The sequence below is a fragment of the Diprion similis genome, chromosome 6 (assembly GCF_021155765.1).
Source record: "Diprion similis isolate iyDipSimi1 chromosome 6, iyDipSimi1.1, whole genome shotgun sequence".
NCBI lineage: Eukaryota > Metazoa > Arthropoda > Insecta > Hymenoptera > Diprionidae > Diprion > Diprion similis.
The window spans coordinates 21,548,714-21,572,953 of NC_060110.1; the positions used below are offsets into that span (position 1 = coordinate 21,548,714).

Consider the following 24,240-nt stretch of genomic DNA (forward strand, 5'->3'; position numbering starts at 1 on the left):
AAATTAGCATCGTTGACGTAACTATCGTTATCCACATGTTATACATACATAGATCCATATTTGTATATATATGTATATATAATGATTCGTTTAATACGTGCAATAAACTAAAAAATACAAATATTGATACTGCAGAACCGAATTTGTTGGGTGAATCATACAAGCAGCAGTTCACCTGATGGAACCGAATTAATCCTCGTTGCTCGTGACCGTTCGAATCCACACAATCAACCCGAGGTTCTCGGTTAATATTTTTACGATCGTCTCGAAGACGACATCGTCGACGAGTATTCAGACGCATGAGAGGATTTCGCAATTCAGTAACGAATGTAATCAGCAGCCAAAGAGTTTACACAACGATTACTTCTCTCGCTGTTTGTGCGCGGCTTATATTTATATTTATGTATGGGATATTCCACCCAAAGCGACGTACGTCTGACCCTCACACAATCGTTAACTTTAATTATTTTTTAGTAGGGTGTAAAGTGTACGAAACAAAAAAAAAAAAAAAAAAAACATTCATCTTTCACTGATTTTGATTTTTACTGCTCCCAAAAAGAAAAGAAAAATCGCCCCAATCGATGTGCTTCAAATATTTTTCATCAATTTTTTGATAAGAAACGCAAACAGGCGAAGCAAGTAATAATAAAACAAAAAAAAACGTGAGAATCAAGGATTAAAACGACAATTTATGTTTTTCAAATTTGTGTTTATTTCGATTACTCGCAATTTTTAATTACTCGAGTTTCGCCGGTAACTTCTAAACCAAAGGCTTACCCAACTTCCATTTTGGGCCTCAAAAATCTTCATTTTCCAACAAACAATTGGTGAGAAAATGTTGTAGCCAATCGATTGAGGCTATTCGTTAAAAAAAATTGTGTTCTCGCGTATTTGGAATCGATAAAAATCAAATCCACGGTGAAAAGAAAAACAATAATAATAATAAAAAAAAAAAATCTAAAACTTATCGTCAGTGAAGGATAATTATTATTTTTTTTTTTTTTTCTTGTACACCGTAATCAAAAATAAATAAAATCACCGATGATGGTGAGAGTAAGACGTAGATCGCTTTAGGATAGAATGCCTCATATATGTATGATGTTATCTATCCATCAGTCTTATGTAACGGCGCATAAACTGGAAACATTTTCAAATGTCGCTTACATATAAATTGCCTGACATACATAAACGTGTAAAAATCATTTATCCCAACATTGTATACTTTTTTATTCGTTTCTCGGACGGATTGAAAAGATCCCGAATCTCGAGATTCTTCTTTGAGAACGTGTCTTTGCTGTAAACTCGTCGGTGCTGCATGCATTATACATAAATATACATACATACATATATATAATATAATATAAATATATGTATGTTTTATACCTGAGAAACACGTGCGCGAAACTGGTCGAACCGATCCTATATGATTCATTCGAAAGTCCGCACGGATAAACAGACACAAATACACCGTATAGCTATATATAAATATAAGCCTGTAAATATACGATGCACGCGTTGTCTAGGTCAGTCTATTGCTACCTGCGTCGTCAAAGCTAGAACACACTAACAATGAGCCAAGAATGTTGCTCACTGACATTATACCTTATGAATTTCGAATATGAGTATAATATAAATAATCAATGCAAAGTAAAGTCCGGACAAACTACACAAATTCCAATGTCACGTGTAGATTATCTATTTACATTTCACGTGAAAATTGGAACGGTATTCGTGAAACATTCCGCGGTCAATGATTTTTCTCTTCATTCACGTAATGCACATGCACATGTAATTTAAAAACATCATGATTTTCTACACGATTCATTACTTCGATTTTTATCGTCACGTGATTATCTCACCGTTTCATACACGCGTTTAAAAACTGACCTTTTCGGTGTCCTCATCCTTGTCCTTATCCTTTTCGTTTTCCTTTTCTTTGTCCTGTTCCTTATCCTTTTCCTTTTCCTTCTCCTTCTCCTTATCCTTATCCTTATCGTCCGCGACGGTGTCGGAATGAGGCGCGGTCCCGTTGGTGGTTGGCTTTCCGTCGGATTCCTCGATCCTCTCTAATTTACCATCGCCAGGGGCGGCCGCATCCCCCGCGATGCTTCCCTCGGCCGGAAGTCCGTCCTTCTTAGGTGTCGTCGTGATATCCACGGACCTTTTGCTCTGTCGCGCACCCATCTTTAATTACCGCTCCTCCTACCTTTGTCCTCGGCGTTGATTAATTTATCGCGTCGCTGCCGTGTTTTTTTTTTTTTTCCGGAAGCTCGGCTGCAACGAAAAATTTCACACAACACGTTATTACAAAAGGTCTAATGAATTCGGAAACATTTGCAAAGACATATCAATTGTATGCGTACACGCGTATAAATAGGCAGGTACGATATGAAAAATGCAAAAATGCAAAAAAAAAAAAAAAATGAAAACGTCTTTCAGGCGGGGGAGAAGGAAAAAAAATTAAAGAGAAAAAGAATATCATTTTTCTTTCTTTCTTTCTTTCTTTCCTTCTTTCAAGTTTACACATTACAGGGACGTGGCTGCTGGATTATACATTCAGAGAACATTCTCGACACGGTGAGCATGGAATGATAAGTAAACTTGCAATGTGCGCTGTTAACGAGAAACACAAGATATGCATCCGCTCTTTATTATACCGGAGTACGAGAATTTCCATATCAATGTTGATAAAGAAACGTTGTTCACGATGACGCGATCCGAGATATCAGAAAATGCAGGACACGGTGTGAAATGAATAATCGAAAGATAAAAGTATCCGACAAATCTGTTCCATATATACATTGTTATAATACACAGATGAGAAATTACTCGTCAGATTTTTGTGATGGCAAAATAGTAACAGATGCAAAAAAAAAAAAAAAGAAGAAAAGAAAATTGAATCAAATATATCGTATACGATGAAAACCTTGATGTAAAGTTCGTCGAATGAAAGAGAAATACGTGAAAATTGCACGTTCGTTTATTGCAACAATAAAAGGTATTCAAAACGCGCGTCATCGCGCCGAGTAAGTCTGCGAACAAATGTGTTGACACAATTCACAAGACCAGCTGACTTCCTCTCGCGCAGTCATCATTGACCATAAAGAGGTATATAGTCAGACACGTAAGTACGCAAAGCGATCAAGACACCCAGAAACATTATGTGAAGAAATTTCTGTGGCATTTTCTAGTAGATAAATTCAAAAATTTCTAAAACTATAGACAATAATCAATAATTAATTGTCTCTGTTTCAATGACACGTTGTATAAACAATTATACTAGACGGCAAGTAGAATGTGAAAATGGAGATTGAAGGGGGGAAAGAAAAAAAAGAAGATAAAAGAAGAAAGAACATAGAATCGCAGATGTTGCTCGCTGCAGTGCAGAAAGCACACACGTGAGTAATAAAAATTGCACAGCTCATTGCGCGATTCGTTTCCCCTCCCCATTGAAACAGATGAAGAATGTTGATAGTATGATACGTTGGAAAAATTCTTGTCCAGTGAAGTGCAGTAATAATTTCCCCCCTTCGCGTTACGATGATTGTAATATCTACACGTACGTACATATATTCTCGGACATACGATTCTCCCTCTTGAGTTGTGTTGAAGTTAAACCATAAATTTTACACTGTCGTAGTTATAATTTGAACGGAGTACCGGATCCCATTATAAATTATGCAAACAATTACAAGAATCGACCATAATAAGAGAGACAGTAATTTAAACGACGATCCAAAGAATCGTCGTCCCAGACATCCGCCAGATTTAAGTAAGTAAAGTCAAAGTAACGACATATTAAAAACTAAAATCATTGTTCTGAAAATTTGAACCCCTTTTATAAAAGAATTTTAATTCCCAAAAAAGTGAATAAACATTTTTTCTCTTTAAAAAATACATCCCACTAAATTTCACTCCAATCACTCTGCAGTTATGCGAAACATTAATTTTTTGCAAATGGCAAGTATAAGGTAAAATAAAACAAACCGATAATGCAAAATGGTCGTTCGAAGCAATGCGTTGGTTTCCGGTGAACAAACAAACGCCCCCGGCAAGCATCAATGTACAAGAAAAGATCGAGGTCATGCGATATCACGACGGTGAGTTTATATATAGCCAGGGTATCAGGGAGCACCGTGACAGCATGACGGCTCGTCCTCTTTGCGATTTACACCCAAGTCATAAGTAATATCTACCCACCGGGGAAAATCCCCGCAAATTTCAAACTCTATGCTTATCAAACGTTTCATCCGCGCGGGTTGTTCTTCTTCATAATTTTCACACGTCGAGTGTTTCCGTTGTCAAGATTTATCGCAGACATTCAGATTGGTTGATTCATGTGACTGGACTCCCCCCCCCCCCCCTGCGTTTTGTCTTATCTTTCCTTGTATACGTAGTATATTAATATCAATCATTTTTTTATTCCTTTTCCTTTTATTTCTTCAAGAAAATATAACTTTGGGATAATACAGATATTTTATTATTCCCCGTAACATTTTTTTATAAACGCAAAATTATCCAACATTTGTAGAAAGATATTATATATTTATGTATATATGTATGTATATATACATAGCATTTATGACATTAAACAACCGTATGATTGAACCTCCTTATAATTAGATCCTTTATCGCACGATACCACAAGTCTAATTATAGTATATCTGCATAAAAACTTGTCAAGCTGTCGTTTGAACTTTAATAATAATAATAATAATAACATTAACAATGCTTGGTAATATTTCGAAACAAATTAATCATCCTCATCCTCATCATCATCATCATCATCGTCATCGTCACACCCATCTATCCTATAATACATAGCATACGACAACGAAGACGATGAGAGATTTTAATGATCGCGGGAGAACTTCGAGGATCAAATTTATGTATGCATGTACACCATACGAACGAACCATAGACAGGTTATTTGCATTGATTGTAACACCGAGCGCAGGATCATGACTGAGTAACTGGAGACGTCGTATCATCACGTGACTGTGAAGAAGAAAATTGAGGAATAATAGGTAAGTGACGGGACCGTACGTATCATCTATTCACGCATGGGCACGATATAAATAGAATAATACGAGTATGTATCTCTCTTTATCAATCCGTTCAACAGTTTAATGGCGCGTTACATTCAGGGGTCACTGCCGTCCCACAAACTCTATTAAACTATCAACGACAAACGCACACACAACCCAGCACCTCCTTCTCATCTCTCCGGTTTCATGTATAACACATTATATATATATATATGTTATATACGTACATACATACGAACTTTCGGATTGCTCTGATTACTCAGAGTATTAACCTCCTTTTTTTTTTTTTTTCAAGGTCTCCAACGCAACAACAGTACCAACTGGCGAAAACATATCGAATATATTTTATCCGGAATGCACCGTAGACTGCAAAAAGCGTGTCTCATCGATGCATGGTCAGTTATGAAGGATGTCAAAAGGAAGACAACACGGAAATCTACATTTTCTCATTTGCAACAGTTGTAAACACATGCTGGTCCCCCAGCCTAACCCTAACCTAACCGAATCCGACCTGAACTTGATGGGAATCGGTAGGGGGGAAACACGTTTTTCGTTATACTGTAGTCATGGTTTGAACAGCAGGCGATTAAAGTGACATGAGTGAGCCGAAAAATGGATGGAGATGAAAGAGCATGATCAACATTAGTACCCAGCCCGCATCGTCGAATCCCGCATATTCGAGGAAAAGAATGCTCCAATATGTCAAACAGGGTCTGTTCTTTGACCGATGTTGAAAAGATGAAACCATTCTCTTCGTAGTAACAGTCAACTGTGAAAAAGCACCCCTGCATCACGCATTTTTAATAGGAAGATAAGAGACGAATTCTGTTTTCCACAACGGTTGGTGGTAAAAGTATAAAAAGATTTTTTTTTTAAATCGAAGAGAAAATTTAATACATATACAGAATTTAAAAATCATAAATATCATCGGAGTACCGAGTGGTAAAAGATTAGAAAGTTTAGAACATAGAATGCCAAACGTTCTAATGTTCGATCGAATTAGGTACATAATAGTGAAGTCCGAAAATCAAAAATTTATAAAACACCTTGAACCTCCAATACTTTTGTAGTATTATAAGAATAAAGCTGAATTGTATTCTTCAATTTGCAAAAAATTCAACATCTTTGAACACAATTTCCTCAACTTGAACGTTCCAAATTTTCAAATTCCACGAATAAAATTTCCCGGTCCATAAAAATCCGACATTCTTGTCCTTCCATTAATCAATGATTCCACTTTTTCATGCCTAACCTCCACGCCGATCACAATTTCCACGATTGTCCAACGACTTCGAAACCTTCGAGCTGAGTTCCGACGAAGTAATTGTACAGCAAATGACCCGCGACACCATCGGCCGTTGATGCTGATTATAGCCACATGTCTCCGCTTTGCGTACCAGTTATTTTGGTCCACATCAAGCATAGCTACGACACACCCTCTACGAGTGAACCAAGAATGAGTTGGCCGTGGCTGACCTTGAGGATGTACGCACTCCAGCGATACGATGCGTGTCTATAATACGCAGAGTGTTTTTCACCAAAATCAAGGTGGCTTTTGATTTTTCGCACACCACTTACCACTGCTGCACCTCCAAATTCAAATTACCTTCTGCGCTTTCAAAATGTCCGTCAAAATTGTCAAATTTCAGTTAAAGATTTGAACAAAAAAAAAAAAAAAACAAAAAAAAACCAAATACAGTCAGAAAACCCGAGAATATATCAAAGGATGACGCGTTTCTGAAAAAGGCGTTGACGTCCCTCAGTTGCGTATGGACTTTGTGACACGTTATGCGGGTTCTCGAATCACCGTGAAACGGAGAAAAGCGAGTAAACGAGCCGCTATCATCATCAACCGACGACCGTCAACGCAGGCGTGCGTTTGAAAACTGGTTTTAAGTAATACAAATTGCGTTCTCGCTGCTGAATTGCTTTGCCAAAGTCAAGTAATATAGGTATAGTATCGGATGAACAAGAGTAGAAATTTTTTTTCGAGGAATCGACTAATCTGCGGATACAAAAACCCTGCACCAAACTTACGCGGGAGAAGAAAGAAAAAACACACTGCAGAATATATATATATATATATATATCTCCAAATATCGAAGCCCGAGTATCTTAAACGCGAAAAAGAGCTCAACAGTCCCCCATTCTATACACAATTCTGAACAAAAACACTACCAACACATTTTCATTTGACACAGAAATAAAGAAACTGCGTAAATTCTACAAATTTAAAGCCTATAAAACGAAGAAAATACAGTATAGGTATATAAAATTAGTCACACTTCGACGTAATATAAAGATGAAGAAGAAAAGAACCAAAAAAAAAAAAAAAGTAGCTTCGTTTACGGCTCTTTGCGGTAAATTTCCATGTATTAGATATTATATTCGAAACTGAATTCTGTCGGTCACTTCCCACAGCAGAGGACTGAAGAGGGGAGGTGGTGTGGAAAAAAAGAAAAAGAAAAAAAAAAAAAAAGAGGCCCGGGAGATAAAATTCGAGAGATTAGCTGCACGTGACGATGATGGGGCGAGAAGGGGAATGAGGGGAATTCCTCGAGCCTTAAAGCAGGCAAACAGATTTCCTCGACCTTTTCCCGGCCTTTCATGCGTTCAAGGGAGTGAACGAATCGTTCACCATCATCCATCCATCCATCCATCCATCCGCATCGATATGTTATTCCAAAGAGAGGAACAGTTTCCACAATTTGTATGTGGATGGAGTTCTTTTTCAGTTGGTATACGATGATGTATACATAGAAAACGACTCGGTGCGTACAGAAAAGCAAGAAGCAATACTGCTGCTGCTGCCGTTGCTGGAATAGTGGAGAAAAGAAAAGAAGACAAGACGAAGAAAAGAAAAGAAAAGAAAAGAAAATAGTAGGTGCGGACGAATTTTATTTTAAAATCCACGGTGCCAGGTATAAAAGCGAGACGCGAAACCTTCCTATGCAAACATCGTCACAAAGAAACTATACTGGCAAGCAACGCGCGTACTAGCAGCAGCAGCAGCAGTAGCAGCAGCAGCGGTTTGTCGAGTTGTTAACCAACCGCATTTATATATCTGTTATAATATATATATATGTATGTATGCATACACGTACAAACACGATACGTATTTACGGACACAAGTAAAATCCGTAGTTAAAGTAAGACAAAGAAGAAAAGTCGATGGCAAAGATCCCCCCTCCCCCAAGCCAAGATTTACTCACTTGTCTTCCTTTCTCATTTTTCCATACTTTTAGAAATCTAATATCCACTTGTTTTCTACGGTCTACTTAGACGAATGAAAGTAAAAAAAAGAAGAATAAATTAACAAATAAATTTTTAAAAACAGGTTTAACACATGGGGTTTGGTAAAATTGAACGGAACGACGGCTTTTCGCGTTTACTCGAGTATTAACTAAAATAGAAAAAAAAAAAAAAAAAAAAGGAAAAAAAAAATCGTAACGTTTCTTACCCATGAAAAACACAAGGTAATTTTGAAATCGTTTTAAAAATAACTAATATCCCGTAACAAAGCAAAACGTACTCATATTTTTAAAATTCTCGTTACTACAGAATCACCGTAAAAAATAAAAGAATGAGGTTTTTGTTTTTTTTCCTCGTTCCCAACAAATCTTTCGTTACGATAACGTAACTTTCAACTTCAATAGATCATAAAAAGAATTGACCATACCGAAGCTTACCACCGTGATTTCAAGATTTCAAACAAATCGTCGCCCCTGTTGAAAATCCACCAAGGAATGAATATACGTAGTTCGCGCAGCTTTAGCAGACTGCGTTGCAAGACGAGAGTCGGCAGATACGATACAGTAAAATAACTGCCAGCGAGTCGACCTTTCGATCGCAGGTACATACGTACCTACATGCAAAACGTGCATGCATACATAGAAACAGAGAAAGAGACACACGAGTGCTGAACCCCCGTAGAAAGTCGATCGTTTCTGCCCGATCAAGCCGCACAAGCGAACGACTTTGTTTAGAGCGACGAAACCGCGAATCAAATATCTAAAGCATTATCCTAATTCCGGTGTTTACAATTTTTTATCAATTTTCGTTCATATCTCGGCAAAGAATTGCTTCTACCCCAGTCACTCCCACACACACACACACAACACAAAAGAAGAACAATCGCGATTTAAACGTTGAAACGTAAGAAACTAATTAGAATGATGACGAAAAGCACGAATCCACTTATCGCAATGTCTCGATGAATTCACTTGTGAGAAGGCTGTCCGAAGTTAAGGGGGTGTGATAGTGAGGAAGAGATTAAAAAAAAAATGAGAAAGATAGAAAAGGAAACAACGTAGTAACAGAGGTGATGGAGATGAGACGAGAATTTTATCACGCGATTAACCACGCTGTTCGGAATATTACCAGTAAAATGAAAAATAAAAAGAAAATTTTTTCTTCAAATTCGTCAATAACCTTTGTTACATGATTATATAAAAAAAAAAAGAATGAATATTTGAATAACATCGCGCACACGCACACACACACACACACGCACACACACAGACACGAAGGAGATAAGATATATTCGAAAATCAGAACCGGAAGAGAGGAATCAACTTAGAAGAACAAAAGGAGCAAAGAAAAAACACACACATACACAACCATATCGGTATAACAGTTTCCGCAATGTGATTGTGGGTAGAAATTTCAACGTACACTCGAAAAGTACACAAAAGAATCTGGGAAAACGGTAAAAAAAAAAGAAAAAAAAAAAAAAATACCACCACCAAATATACAAAAAAAAAAATTAAAAGAAAAAAAATAACAAGGGACCCTCCCCCCCCCTCCCCCGCCGCCCGTAGGGTGTAATAAATTGTCGGGTAATGTTGTACGCACTTATTATCCTCCTTTTATCGCTCTGCCTTTTCTCTCTCACTCTCCTCTGGGGCGGTAAGACACAATAATTTCAATTTCACACACAAAGAGAGAGAGCAACTTCTCAAGCATTCGGCTCGGTTACGCGCGGGCAACTAACTGCCGACAAGCGGCAGAACCGGTGCCGGTTCAGACTCTCCTCTCTTTTTCAATTTTCGAACGAACGGTGACGACGACGCCGTTCGACGGATTCTCGAACTACTATACCGAGTGACTCGCCCGACGACGAGACGACGAGACGACGATACGACGAAGTTCTCCTGATTTTCTCCCAGGATTTTTGTCTGAATGGATTTAGTACGTATGTATGTAGGATGATGTATGTACCTACTAGGTATACGCTACGTTGTTGTTGCTGTTGCTAATCCTCGTTTAGTTTGTCGGTGAATCACCGCTAGTCTTTTCCCTTTCTTCTATTTTTCGTTCAAGTATATTTAAATATATTATATTATATAGATATACACAAATTGTTTAATTTTCACGAATTGTACAAAATAATTACTGAATCGTTACAAAGAATAACGAATATTCTTCTCTACTATTACGCGTGGATTACAGAGATTTATACTCTGGTTCGTTAATTTATTTTATTTTTATTTATATTCTTATTTTAATTTCCCCTTTTTTAAACAAATGTAATATTTTCAACGCGCACCGCGATAATAATTACACAAATTCCGTACGGTTTTCATTAATTATACACTTGGATTTAAAATCGTATTTATATATTTATCCATAAATCACGAGGAATAACTTCGATATTTTTATTTCATTAGATAATTAACTGATTTAATATACTTAATCCACATATATTAAATAATACGTGTACGAGATCGATCGATGAGTAATTGATCAATTTATTATCACATATAATATATATATATATATATATATAATATAATATATTATTATACAATCATAATTTTAATTACTCGCGTTATTTTACAACCCCTCGTTTACCTTTGAAAATTTACACAACATTTCACCCTTTCGTATGTTTTTCTCTCTCTCTCTCTCTCTCTTTGTTTTAAATCTATTTCTTCAAAATAATATTCTGAATATTAATTTACCGTTACACATATAATATTACAATAAATATCTAAACTTTACACAAACTCAACATTAACTGCACACAGTTTAAGTAAGCAGGACAGCCCAGCACTTCGTATACTTGATTACTATAAAGCGTTAATTACTTCTTCTACTCTCATTTATCGTTGTGTCTTTGTATTGTATTCGTGTTTTTTTTTCCCGTTCTTTTTTTTAATTTACCGATGTAGAGCAAAAGCGATCGGATAACACAACGACGAAAGGATTACTTTTTCGCTGACGAGGGTATACCGATAGACCGCCGTTAAGTTCTCTAAAATAGTTATATCCTTCCCCCTTATTATTCCTTTCCCTGTGTTTTAGTTTTCTCTTTTCTTTTTTCTTTTTTGACGCTCAGTCCTCACTCTACGGCGGGCAACGAAAGAATGAGAGCGAAGCTTGCTCCGCGACTCGCTACAACGGCCCCCCGGGTCTTGCGCGTTGCTCCTTCGGGTCGCCCGAGGGTCGAAGGAAGGGAGAAGGGAGAAGGGAGAAGGGAGAAGGGAGAAGGGAAAAGGGAAAAGGGAAAAAGGAGAAGGTGCAGGGGAAGGGCGGCAAAAACGCGCGGTTCTTAGGGCGCGGCCCTTCGAGCCGTGACCCACCCACCCGCGCCTTTCCCTTCCTCCCTCCATGTCCTCTCCGCCGTCTAATTGATCCGGAATTTTGTATCACTTGACTAAATGAATTAGATTTATGTGTCACGTACAGATTCAGAAAGCGTCGAATTCCGATTTATTTGTTGGCGAAATTTTGAGTAATCAAGAAAGATTTGAATAGTCTAAGAGACCGGACGGTTCAAAGTTTCGAAAATTCATTTTACGATAGAGCAAAACGCCGAAAATAAAGTTTCGAGAGAGTAAAATTCTGAAATTAAGACATACTCACATAGGTTAGTTTATTTACTCAACGAGCGGTTGTAAGAAATGAGTAAAAAATTGAAAATCAAAATGACCAGGATTCCGAAATTCAGAGAACTGAAAATCTTCGATCATCCGGAATTTCGAATTTTCTCATTTTCGAACTGATGTTTCGTCACTTCAAGTTCGCCACAAAAAAAATCGTTTTACAGAAATTTTCGAATTCGGTATTCCAACCCAGCCCCGTTGATGTTTCATCCGTTTGCAAGAGAGAAGAAGTTTAAAAAAAAACAGCGATACATACTAAATTTGACCAAATATTAACGAGTAAGTATTTGTAAGTATAAAAAGCTCGATAAAAAGTCATTGAAAAAATTAAAAATTACAAAGTAAGCGAAAATGAGCTAAGATAATTGATTTTCAAAAAAATACTGTACATACGTAAAAGTTAAAATACAAAAATGAGATGTTCCGGATGAATATTTTTACAACGCTGATTATGTATGCATACATTTTTCTTCTTTACTTCAAGGAATTGATTCAATGTAAATTATAACTAAGTAGGTACAAAGTACAAGGGTACAAAGTTTGCGAAGCAACGTTTACAACCGCGATTAAAAGTAAGGCGAAGAAAACGTTTTATGGGAAACTAAACAGCGTTGTTGCGAAAGTGAACTCGACGAGACGAGCTTTTGTCCTCATTAGAATTCTATGAATACCTATACATATATATATATAACAATACAACATATCCATACCATGACCATGTTACATATGTTTTTAATATATATATATATATATATATATATATATATATATATATATATATATATATTTTTATATGCGGCAGAATCTCGAGACACAACCGCATTCTTTTCTCATCACAAAATATACCCCGTGGAAGAAACTGGTTTCTCAGTTACGCCCGTGTGTATATTTTTATTTCGTTTTGACTGGTCGATTTTTAAACCCGACACCAACGGTCTTCAGAGATTATATATATATATATATATATATATATATATATGTATAAGAAGGATTCAATGCCAACTTGACCAACGCTCAACTCCGCAGATTATTGCAATCTGAATCAATTGTAAGATATAAAAAAAAATAAAAAAAACATACATAAATAAAAATGAAAATTACATCGTGTTGTAATTTCAAAATTCTGACAAAATATAATATTCAACAGGTCTCGACATTGATATTCTATTGCCATAGTTCGATTTAAAATAGAAAAAAAAGATTAGGTACCTATTCACGATGATTCTCTGGATATTTATTTTTTCTTTTTGTATGAATTATTGACATAAAGATAGTAAATTTTCGAAAATAATGATTGAATGAATTAACATTTTGAAATAATAACCAATAAGAAAATCATCGATAAAATTTACTACAATAAAAATGAAAGTTTGACCGAGTTGTCAACTCACTGACATGTATACAAATATATATATATATATATATATATATGACATGTCAATTATTCCAGATTTCCTGCTGCACACGAGAGACTTCCGTTCGCGGTGAATAACAAGAAGAAGAAGGGGAAGGCAGGGGGGGGGGGGAGGGAGTTGTCGTCGTAATTTCCATCGAATATCACATTGTAATACACTTACTATACATAATAATACTCCTGCACAGTATAAAACGTTATTAACCGCAGATTGCAGCGAAAGAATTTCATCAAATCGTAAATCGTTACGAAACTATATGTAAGAAAATTAAATAACGTACGACTTTACCGAGGATTTTACACGTATGTACTCGTATTTTATATCTGACAAGAAAGAGAGCAACGTTTAACCGGGAATCAGTATAGCTTGCGGCATACATTGCACACACATATACCTAGATATTATATTCAATTCTGGAAATCTACCGTCACCGGTGCTGAGTCGCGGTGAAATGTGATAATAAATATACACACGGTTAGTCCATAATTATTCAACGTTTCTCTCTTTAACTCACAAGTATATAAGACAGATATCGCTGTATTCTTAACGCTTTACGCGCCTTAGATTTAGATACGTCGTACATATACGATTCAACGAGCCACAAAAAACAAAAAATTCAAAATGAGAATGAGAATGAAAAAGAGATAAAGACAAAGAAGAAAAGATAAAGAAAAAAAAAAAAAAAAAAAAAAAAACCACTAACAACATTGAAAACCAATGATAAAATTACTTTATGATATGTACAATTAAGTGCAATTACTAACGTCGGGTATCACAGGAATGCTTTTACTGTTTAAAAGTAATTTCTACGAATAATAACGATATGAATCTGAGAAATCAGCGATATATTACGTATGTGTATATATATATATGTATACACGTCGATATCAGTACTTAAATACTAGCAGATATGATGACCGACTGACGCGGAAGCCGGTACGTTTATTTTTTATTTTGTTTATTTATTTATTTTTTTTTTCTCTTTTCATTTTTTTTTATCTCAAATGATAACTGCCCAGGACAATATGATCCTAAGTCAGAGTCCAACGTTGCTCGTGAAACATTTTCTTAGTAACGTCAGAAATTACACGCATAGTTGATAAACGATTTAAGGAGAAAATTATGGCGCGGACATTCACAGAATTCAAAGCGAGCACCAATGTACCGTATTAAATATTATTACACATTATACATACCTAACTCATGACGAAGAGAGAGAGAGAAAGAGAGAGAGAAATAACGATATTATCTTCATCCACAATAATAATAATAATAATAATAATAATATTATTATTATTAGATATTTCGTATGAACAATTAGTGAGTTATACAAATACTCGTTAAATACACGTATAATAGATTGATACAGTCATTTTTCTCGAGACAAAACGTCCATTCATCATTGCATATACATATATATTATTATATATATATGCATACTTAGGTCCGTCCGTCTTTTCACCGTGCAGAATGTAATGGAATGAGTCATATATTCCATATATACGTAAGAATCGCAACGACGTACTGCGGGAAGCAGATTACATACGTGCGTATGAATATATATATATATATATAAATGCATGCATGTATGTATTTATGTACGTATCGAATAAGCATAGCCTATACATATCGTACGACGCGACACAAAAGTGCAATGAAATGCTCGTTAAAGTTGTTGAAAGCAACTGAAATCGTCGTCGGTGAGTCGAAAGCGCAACAAAGCGCAACAAAGCGCAACAAAGCGCAACGAAAGCTGATACAATAATAAAATGAATAAGCTCGACAGAGGTAAGCTGCTAAGTGTTGCAAATTATACTCAAGTGAAGTTTTTAAAACTATTTGCTCGAACTTGATCCAAGCGGTAATTGCATCGTCCAACAACAGAGTATGAACGAATGTCATTCGCAACTACGCTGCAAACGATGATTCATTCGGATTCAGCATACATTCTGCGCATCGGCGGAACGAAGAGCCGCTTCCATATATATATACATATATTGACATTTTTTCCTAGCTACCACTATTTTATTTCTCTCTCTCTCTCTCTCTCTCTCTCTCTCTCTCTCTCTCTCTCTCTCTATATATATATATATATATATATATATATATATTTGTGCAAAAAATTTTTGGGAAAAAAATTCCATGACTTTCCCAGGTATTTTACGGCCCAAAATCTAGTTTCATATATATATATATAATACGGACAAAGAAGTCAGTTTAAATCCAATTTCTTTTCTCGATGGAAAAAAAGTAAACTTGTTAACTAAAAAAAAAATCATTGCTAATTCCCACGATAGAAAGCTAATATATTTTCAGTACATATATTCCATTAGCGAATTAAAATTCCCCAAAAAATTCCGGATTTTTCACGACCTCTTTTAAATACTTCCTTGGCATTTCCAGGTTTTCCTGATGTGTATATACATATATATATGTATATACCTACCAGTGTTACAATAGTACCACCACCACTACTGCCATTGCCAATACCGCAATAATTTTAGCGCCGTTGTACCGGAAGTTCGAGTGCTAGAGATTCCTTGCCGCACAGTTACGCCTCGCTTGTACTTATGTTTATACATAATATTATGCGTAACGTGCTTTTCCAACTATGCACACCGAGGTATGCAATAAGCAAGTGCGCCCGCCTCGTCCTTCCTGCACGACTCGTCTCTCTATTGTAATTCGAGGCATGCAGTCCGATACGTAGGTAAATGCAATCTATATATATAGATATATATATATATATATATATATACATACATACATACTGTATATATGAATATGTACCTACAAGCGATATTCAAGGGTGATTATTTTAGCCGGCTGCATAATGCAGTGACTTGAAGCGTTAATTTCATCTCTCTATTTATAAATGTGATATTCTTTTTCGACAAAAGTTTGAAAATATTTTCCAAATTTTTTTATCTCCCGATAGAACAGTTTAGCTATATTTTTTTTCACTCGTTTTTTCTTCGCGCCAAGAAATTAAAGAATGAGCCAAAACATTTCAACATTCAAAATTAGGCTGCAGTTGAAATATTTAGAGAATGGTGTCTACTGCATACGAGAATTTGGACTTCAGAACTATTTCTAGACTTATCGGTACAATCAATAAAAAAAATTCTAAACCTTAATTTCGTTTTCTTATAAATATATTTTTGAAGTTAGGACAAGTTGATCGGGTGTTGAATCGAAAAATTTATACACAAAATGAATTGTTAGCGTCTGCTAAAATTTAACACATTCAAGGCTGCCTGTTACAAACGAAATGTCACGATTTTTAATCCCAAATGTGTCGCAGGACTAGACACTTCCACGACTTAAGGTGTAGTATTCGTTATCCAGGATAGTCCCAGGATTTAAGGATATCTAACAGTAAACAATCGGCACCCTGTATTTAATACGTTATTTTTGCATTCATTCATTCCGCATGCATACGAATCAATCATATATTATGTATTTAATGCATGAATCATAATTGTGATAAAATAAACCGATGAAAACTTGTGCGCAGGTGTGAGAAGTCTGCACGTGAGGAATGGCACCGAAAATTCCCGCAATGTAAACGCGTTATGTAACTTCAGCATTCCTGACTCGTAGTCAGTAAACCGTTTGAATCGAGTCAAATTTGCTTCGTTTGGTCATGCTTCTCGTAACCAAATAGATATAGATAGAGATAGAGATAGAGAGAGGAAAAAGAGAGAAATAGAAAAGGAGGAAAAAGATAAAGAGGAAGAGCTCTATATTTCATACGGCATTATATTTTTTAACAGGCTTTTATACGTGACTAACAAAATTAATAAAGACTATTAATAATTAGATTGGATTCCGAGTAGACACGGCATGACCGATTAATTGACAAAGATGATGCACCGGCTTGGATGTTCTTTGAAATTCTTCGACGTAGACGATAATTAATCGTGGTGAACCGCGTTCTAATACAGATTTCCAGATAACTTGTAATAATATCATAGATTATAACTTATCGTTACTGAAGACACAGATTCGCACAATTCATAAACAATATTAAAATCACACGTATGCATGCACGTGTATATTTTTCATGAATTCGTATAAGCTTAAAATTCAACGAGAACATTTCGATTTCGTATTTTAAATTCTACAGTTCAAATAACCGACATTTTTATACTTTTATATTGAATATTATATTGAAAAGAAAAAAGAAAAGAAAAAGAATACAAAAATTAATTAATTAAAAAAATAAGTGAACTCTAATCTGTACATATATTAACAAAACTGGTTTAAACTATATTCAAGTATTGTGATGATTCCAGAACCAATTAATAGTAAAAATATAGAGCACTTCGTTACATTATTATTATTATTATTTTTTACATTCGTACAATACAGTCTGCATAAAATTACGTTCAAAATAAAAACCCAAGATGAACGATTACGCGAAAGTTTTTTCTAAATTTGCCATCAGTAGAAGAAGGATAAATTATACGCTATAGTGGTAAAGAAAAACAAGGCAAAACTTGATACATTAACACTATACACAGCATACGAATTCCGTTAAACACTTTTGCTCAAGTTTTCCTTCTAACTAACCGATCGTCACGTAACTCGGTTACTTCCCAACTATTCCCACTTTTCAAATTCTGTAGTAACTCCGATCTTGTACATTACGTTGAACATAAATACATATGGGAAGATAATGAAAAACTCATAATATTGTCCGGAATAAAAAAAAATAATAATAATAATAATAATAATGATATAAAAAATGGAAGAAAAAGAAAGAATTTCATTTAACCGGTTCCGCGGTTACGCCACCTCCTTCCCCCTCTTTTCCCTATTTTCCGCCACAAGTACAGTTAAATCATAAAACAGGTAAGTGCAGATGGTGACCTGCTGCGTTACGAGCCTATAATCACGGACAAGAGCGCTACGGTGCAGGATATTATACATGTATAAACTTTGAGAAACGAACTTGAGAAACTTTCCGAGAAGGCTATCTTGTCTGTAGAGCTTGAACGTGATAGGATATCGATATGTATTTCCTTTGTATTTCTTTTTCTCTCTTTCTCTCTCTCTCTCTTTCTCTTTGTACTTCACGTACCGGAAACAAATCCGGAAGCCTCCTCACGAAAAGTTTCGAAAAGGTTCGAATTCCAATATCGCGTACTTTAAACTATATGTATACAGTATAATGATTTTAATCTCACATATAACGTAGGTACAACAAACAACGCATCGCGTATTACTTAAACCCAAGGAAATGACGGACACGTGGAACGATACGATTGTATATATATATATATAAAACAAAATTTTGTATGTAATATCCTGCATCACGGTCTTATCCGTGTACAATTTATACATATATATATAGTTAGGAAATTTGTTATCGCTGAAAATGAGACAGCGAGCCAGGAGTTCGCCAGCACCGAGGACAACACGCAGCCTTCTCTTATCGCAAATATAGCGGATGGCATTTAAAAGTACGTAAACAATAAGTCATACGTGAATTATGATCTCGTTGATCGTTAGTACCTAGTAACAGGCTGGCAAATTTTTCAATACGTTAGTCAGTTTGAAATCAATATGAAGAAAAGACTCGATTGACAATCGACGATAAATAATATGTACCTTAGTTATATGATAAAAGTAATCGATATGCATCGCAACGTTTTTTCAAAATTCTACATGCATAGCCGTGATTATTGGCAATGGAATAAAAGCCTGCAGTATCAGGCATATATTGAATGAATAAAAAATTTCGTTGAAATTGCAATGTCCTCGAGAGAAGTATAATAATAGCGAGACAGTCGTTACACACATCTCTATATATATTTATAATATATATGAAATGACGTAATTTTGCCTGAATAAATCTGTCTTGTGCAAAAAGATCGATACGACGAGTTCATTCACGGTTCATTTGCCAATTTTTTTCTACGGTCCTTCTTTTTTCCTTTTTCTCTTTTTTCTTTCACCTATCTTTTCAATCTTTTCATTCATTCATATCGGTCCATTTTTTTTTCTCTTATACTTGTATCTTGTTATACGGTATATGGAAGGTATATACGAATATACTATAGCGATTCAAAAATTTACTCTCACAGTTTGACGATCTTCATATATGATACTACATCATGCGATAAGTTTTTTTTTTAATGAGAATTTGATTGGCGCATGAAATACATAATAATAAATACAATAAAATACATGAAATAAATACAATAAAAAGTAAGAATGATCAATTATGACATTGATAAATAGGAATCTTATTGGAAATAGGATTAACAAACGGATCCGCTTTCAAATTTCTTGTGAATTTCGGTGCAACATTAATCTCACAATACGCGATGAAATGAGTTTGAGCATTTTTTTCCTCGTATGTGTGATAAGTAAGAAAAAATAAATAAATAAATAAAATAACAAAGATAATAAAATCGATCGATATATCAAAATAAATTTATCGAAAACTTTGATTCGAAGAAAAATAGAGAGAGGGGAAAGAAAAAAAAAAAAAACACAACAACGGTGAAAAATCGTAGTCATAAATGGTAATGAAAAATAAAAAACATTGAATTATGATTGAAAGAATGAAGAAAAAGAAAGAGAGAAAATGAGAAGGAAGAAAAACGTTTGTAACGATACGATAACCGTGAAAAGAAGTCGATGATAAATCACCGATTGGAAGGAATCAGCGAGTGAAACACTCCAGGTGTACAATCATCGTTAAGTAAATACGCCGAAACTCGTATCGATAAATGAGTAGAATGTGAACTCGGCGACAGTCATCGCAATTCGGATTCTTGACGCCATCGAGTATATTACGAGCTCGGTGAGTCATTATTTTCACAGTATATAAATATATATATTTGATGTGTGAAATTAGAATTTCCTAAATGTAAGCCAGAATCATTCAGCCAACAGGCGCTACAACATTAATTTCACATTCACGATTAACGTATAATATTAGGCGATTTTGTAAATTACACCCTGTATAAGCTTATTTTTAAATTACTTCTCTAATTGCTGTTGTTTGATTTTTTTATTACTTGCTAAACATAATTTTCCTGAACTGAAAATGAATATGAAAATTTGAATAGACGAAGAATATTGGCAACGATCAATAAAAGTCGGGTCAAAAATCTCTGTTCGAGTTGTTCGTTATTAACCGTCTTATGTACAACGATTCTGATGTGGCTAGTTTATAATTCGTTATCTACTATTTGCAGGCTCAATTATACATATAAACGTATAAATAAACTGGAGGTTGACGACTTTTGTAAAGTGTTTCGTATTATACACTCACACACATACACAGACATGGACGCACAATAAAATATAATATATGTTTATACATCAGAGATAAGAAACCTGCCTAGAATTTATACGCAGAGTATATTTAAAACTACGAGAAACAGCAAAAGCGCAAAAATTAACTCGAGATAAACCGCGTTGATTTCTAATTTACGCAGATCGTTACTTCTTCGTTTTTCTCTCTCTCTATATACATGCATATATATATATATATACATATATATAGAGAATTCGGCGTCAATTCGACTAGGGTCTGACCCTCACCCCCTTGGATTAGGTCCACGATTTTTTATACTCTTGTTCCAACTCTGAAAAACATTCCAGATTATTTTCACATTTTTCTAACCCCCCTAGCGGTGGGTGGTTTTACAAAACATAAGCGTCTTCAAGTCAAAAAAAAAAACCTATTTCATTATAGAATTTCAAAATCTACAGACTTTTTAAATTCATTAAAAACTTTAAAATGTAAAGCCATGTAAGAAATTTTCACGAGTATAAAAATTCAACATTGTAACCTTTTTTATGTGTAACAATTCTATCTGCATGTAATTCACAAAATAAAGAAAATTAATTTGCATTAAAAAAAGATCACGACTTAAACCGAAGAAAGTAAAACCGAGAAGAGAGAATAATTTTTGATAAACAGTACCTTAACCTGAAAGCTTACAAAAGAGCGGTTAAAGCGTTGATGCAAAGCTGTAATTAATGATAAGTGAATAAATGAAAAAAATAAAACAAAAATTAGAAAAGAAAAGAGCTAAAAAAAAAAATCCCCGAAGGCAAGAGGTGGGAGATCATAAAGCCGTAAGGCTGATCCAAAGATCTTCGAGTTAAGAGGACAATGGAAGTGGCGGCGTAACAAGAAGAAGTCCCTCCAAGAGGGGAGAAGAAGAAGGTCGGGGGATCCCCGGGGCATAATCCGGCCTAAATTAATAAAGTGGTTAATAAGCGACAAAAGGCGGTAGTCCCACGCGATTAGACATGCAGAGATTGAAACACCCCGCCAGCGTAGAAGGAGGGGTTCCGTTATGAACGAAGGAATGAAAGCCGCAACGTAACGTAACTTAACGTAACTTAACGTAACTTAACGTAACTTAACGTAACTCAACGTAACCCGTAACCCACGGGGTTTATTGAACGTGAATAAGAAACTCGTCCTCCGTTGCTACAACATACGTCCGTCGGTCAAACGCTCTCCCGAACCCAATTAGGACGTAAGACTGCAATTACGATTACGATTACGGTTACGATTAATGTCGGGCTTATTGGGAGCGAGATGAGTCGGTGTCCGGCCGCACGTTCATCGCCGGAAACGGAAGCTCCACCCTACACGATATGTAATGGCTCGGGGAAGAATCGGCCGTGTGAAAGCATCCCGCATAATGCAGGCAGAACGAGGAGGGAGGGAGGGAGGGAGGGAGGGAGGGGGGGGGGGGGGGGGGGCAGAAGGAGAAGAAAAAAAACAAGAGAGAAAGTGCTGCGGTTCGATATTGCAATTCTCTTGCATGCTGCATGTTATAAATATAGTGCACAGCATGAAGATTAGCACGCCGTTCACAATTATCTGTACCATGACCATGAACTAGCGAATGTCACGGGCGTGAATCGGTTGCCGGATATAAGCAGCCTTAAGGGGACGCTATATGAAAAGTTAGTTTTTACCGACCGAGTTCAATGTCGGCAGTCACTTACTCATTTTCGTTTTTATTTAGACACGAGTCAAAGCCTTTCCGTATACAGCTATGCAAAAGCTGTGAATATTCCGCGGACAAAGTGCAATTCTAGATTCAATATATGCTGTAAAACGACAGTAAGTAAGAATAATCACAGGAATTGTATAGTTCTAGCAATTATAGGTGATTCAATTATAAGAATACATTTTTCCAGCTTCATATTTTTGCATAAAACAAAAACTTTTCCTTTTTAAATCCAGATATTCTTATTACGCATATATTGCGAATTTTTCCGGTCAACGATGCGAAAGGTCTGATAATAACCAGGTGTCTTTTTGCTCGGTCGGTAAAAACTTGATTCGGCATCCTCATAATTCGAATATTCATGCTTGCCAAAGTTGTTTTCACCCTGTCACGGAAATGTTTCAAATTTTGTAAAAATCGTCACGTTTTTCAAATTTTTATACAAATGTATTATCATTATTATTATTACTTTTGTCGTATCTGTTTTCTACGTCGACTGAACAACAAGTTTTAACCTCTCTCGCGATGATTGTTTAAGCAAAAATTGTCAAAAACAAGCGATGCATTAGAGGCAGCAAGGCAAAAAAAAAAAAAAAAACAATTACAGTTATAAAAAGAATATTGAATAATAAATTTTTTATGTAGTTCATTGTAACCGAGGAGTTAATTTGTCAAAGATGTGCGAAAACACGATTGCCAGAACGTTTAGTCAGTCAGTCGTTCAACGATTGTAAGAAAAAAAAAAAAAAAAAAAAAAAAAAAAAAGTAATATTGCTTAGAATTTTTTTCCTCCGCTTTTTCCATCCAATTCAAAAAACAGGAAAGAATGAAACACGACGTCACGTAAGTATTATGTACAGATAACGATGAAAAGGCTGTGAAGAAATCTGCATTTTCTTCGTTCAAACTGTTACGAATAATAATTAAATTTCGCATTCAAGAGGCTTGAAGAATGAAAAAAAAAATAAAACTGACCTAGTTAAAAGTCGATTATTATTATTATACCGTTTTTAACTCCTTATTCAAACTTCCAAATTACGTACTTGAACTGTCCTCTACGAATTTGATTTACAGCATACGTTCGAAAAATATCGAGAAATCGTTTGAATTCCTGAAGCAAAAAAATGACAATCAAATTACTCGCTATACATACAATTGCCTCCGATTAACGTAACGTATCAATTCAAGACCTTGTTGAGTATGGAAAAATGACTTCCTCTAACGGTCTCTGCCTCAACCTCGTGCCTTATATCGCCTGTAGCGGAAGCACTAGCAGAAGACAACGGTTCTCAGCTACGATAGTCACGGTTCGAGTACGCATACCAGGTAATTACCATTCGCCATTACGCACTATTACCCAGACGTGATGGAAGGACGAATAAACGAATGGATGAATGAATGGCTGAATGAATGAATGGAGGAATGAGTAAACGCCTACGTTTCATCGTGCGTGATTTAAAGATCGTTAGCAAGCGTTCGAAGCATGGACCTCGTGGTTACAAGTTGATCTAAGTTGATCTAAGTTGAGCCAAAGTTATATAATATTTTCAAAAAAAAAAAAAAAAAAAAAAAAAAAGAAAATCACGTGATTGGTGACGAAAATACGCCAAAAATTCAACCCAATCCTGCAATTCGATGCGATGCGATGAGACATGAGAAGAGGAAAACCGTCGAAATCTTTTCAACCGGAAACACATCTGACAATCACTCGAGCGTCACCGAAATATGAACTGATAACAGTATCGCAACTGTATTAAAAATATCCCCAATGACGATCTGTAATTGCCGGAAACGTTTGTACCTTATGAACAATAACAATTGTGCTGCTGAAAATGAATATGATAACAAAAGGAACAAACAAAATACCGACAATGTGAACAAATTAAGACCTGAT

At 35.5% G+C, this 24,240-nt stretch overlaps 1 protein-coding gene across 2 annotated transcripts in view; it reads right to left on the bottom strand.

Moving 5' to 3' along the window:
* Window positions 1–10,009, bottom strand: part of LOC124407478 (A-kinase anchor protein 200-like) — a 52,784-nt gene extending 42,775 nt beyond the window's left edge. The window contains exons 1-2 of one of the 2 annotated variants that reach the window (XM_046883651.1): window positions 9,906–10,009; window positions 1,888–2,274 (exon numbers count right to left, since the gene is read on the bottom strand). In XM_046883651.1, the coding sequence (XP_046739607.1) occupies window positions 1,888–2,184 (297 nt within the window). In that variant the 5' untranslated portion in view covers window positions 2,185–2,274; window positions 9,906–10,009. The remainder of the gene's footprint in view (window positions 1–1,887; window positions 2,275–9,905) is intronic. The other variant, XM_046883652.1, reaches the window with a different exon arrangement.
* Window positions 10,010–24,240: the final 14,231 nt, after the last annotated feature.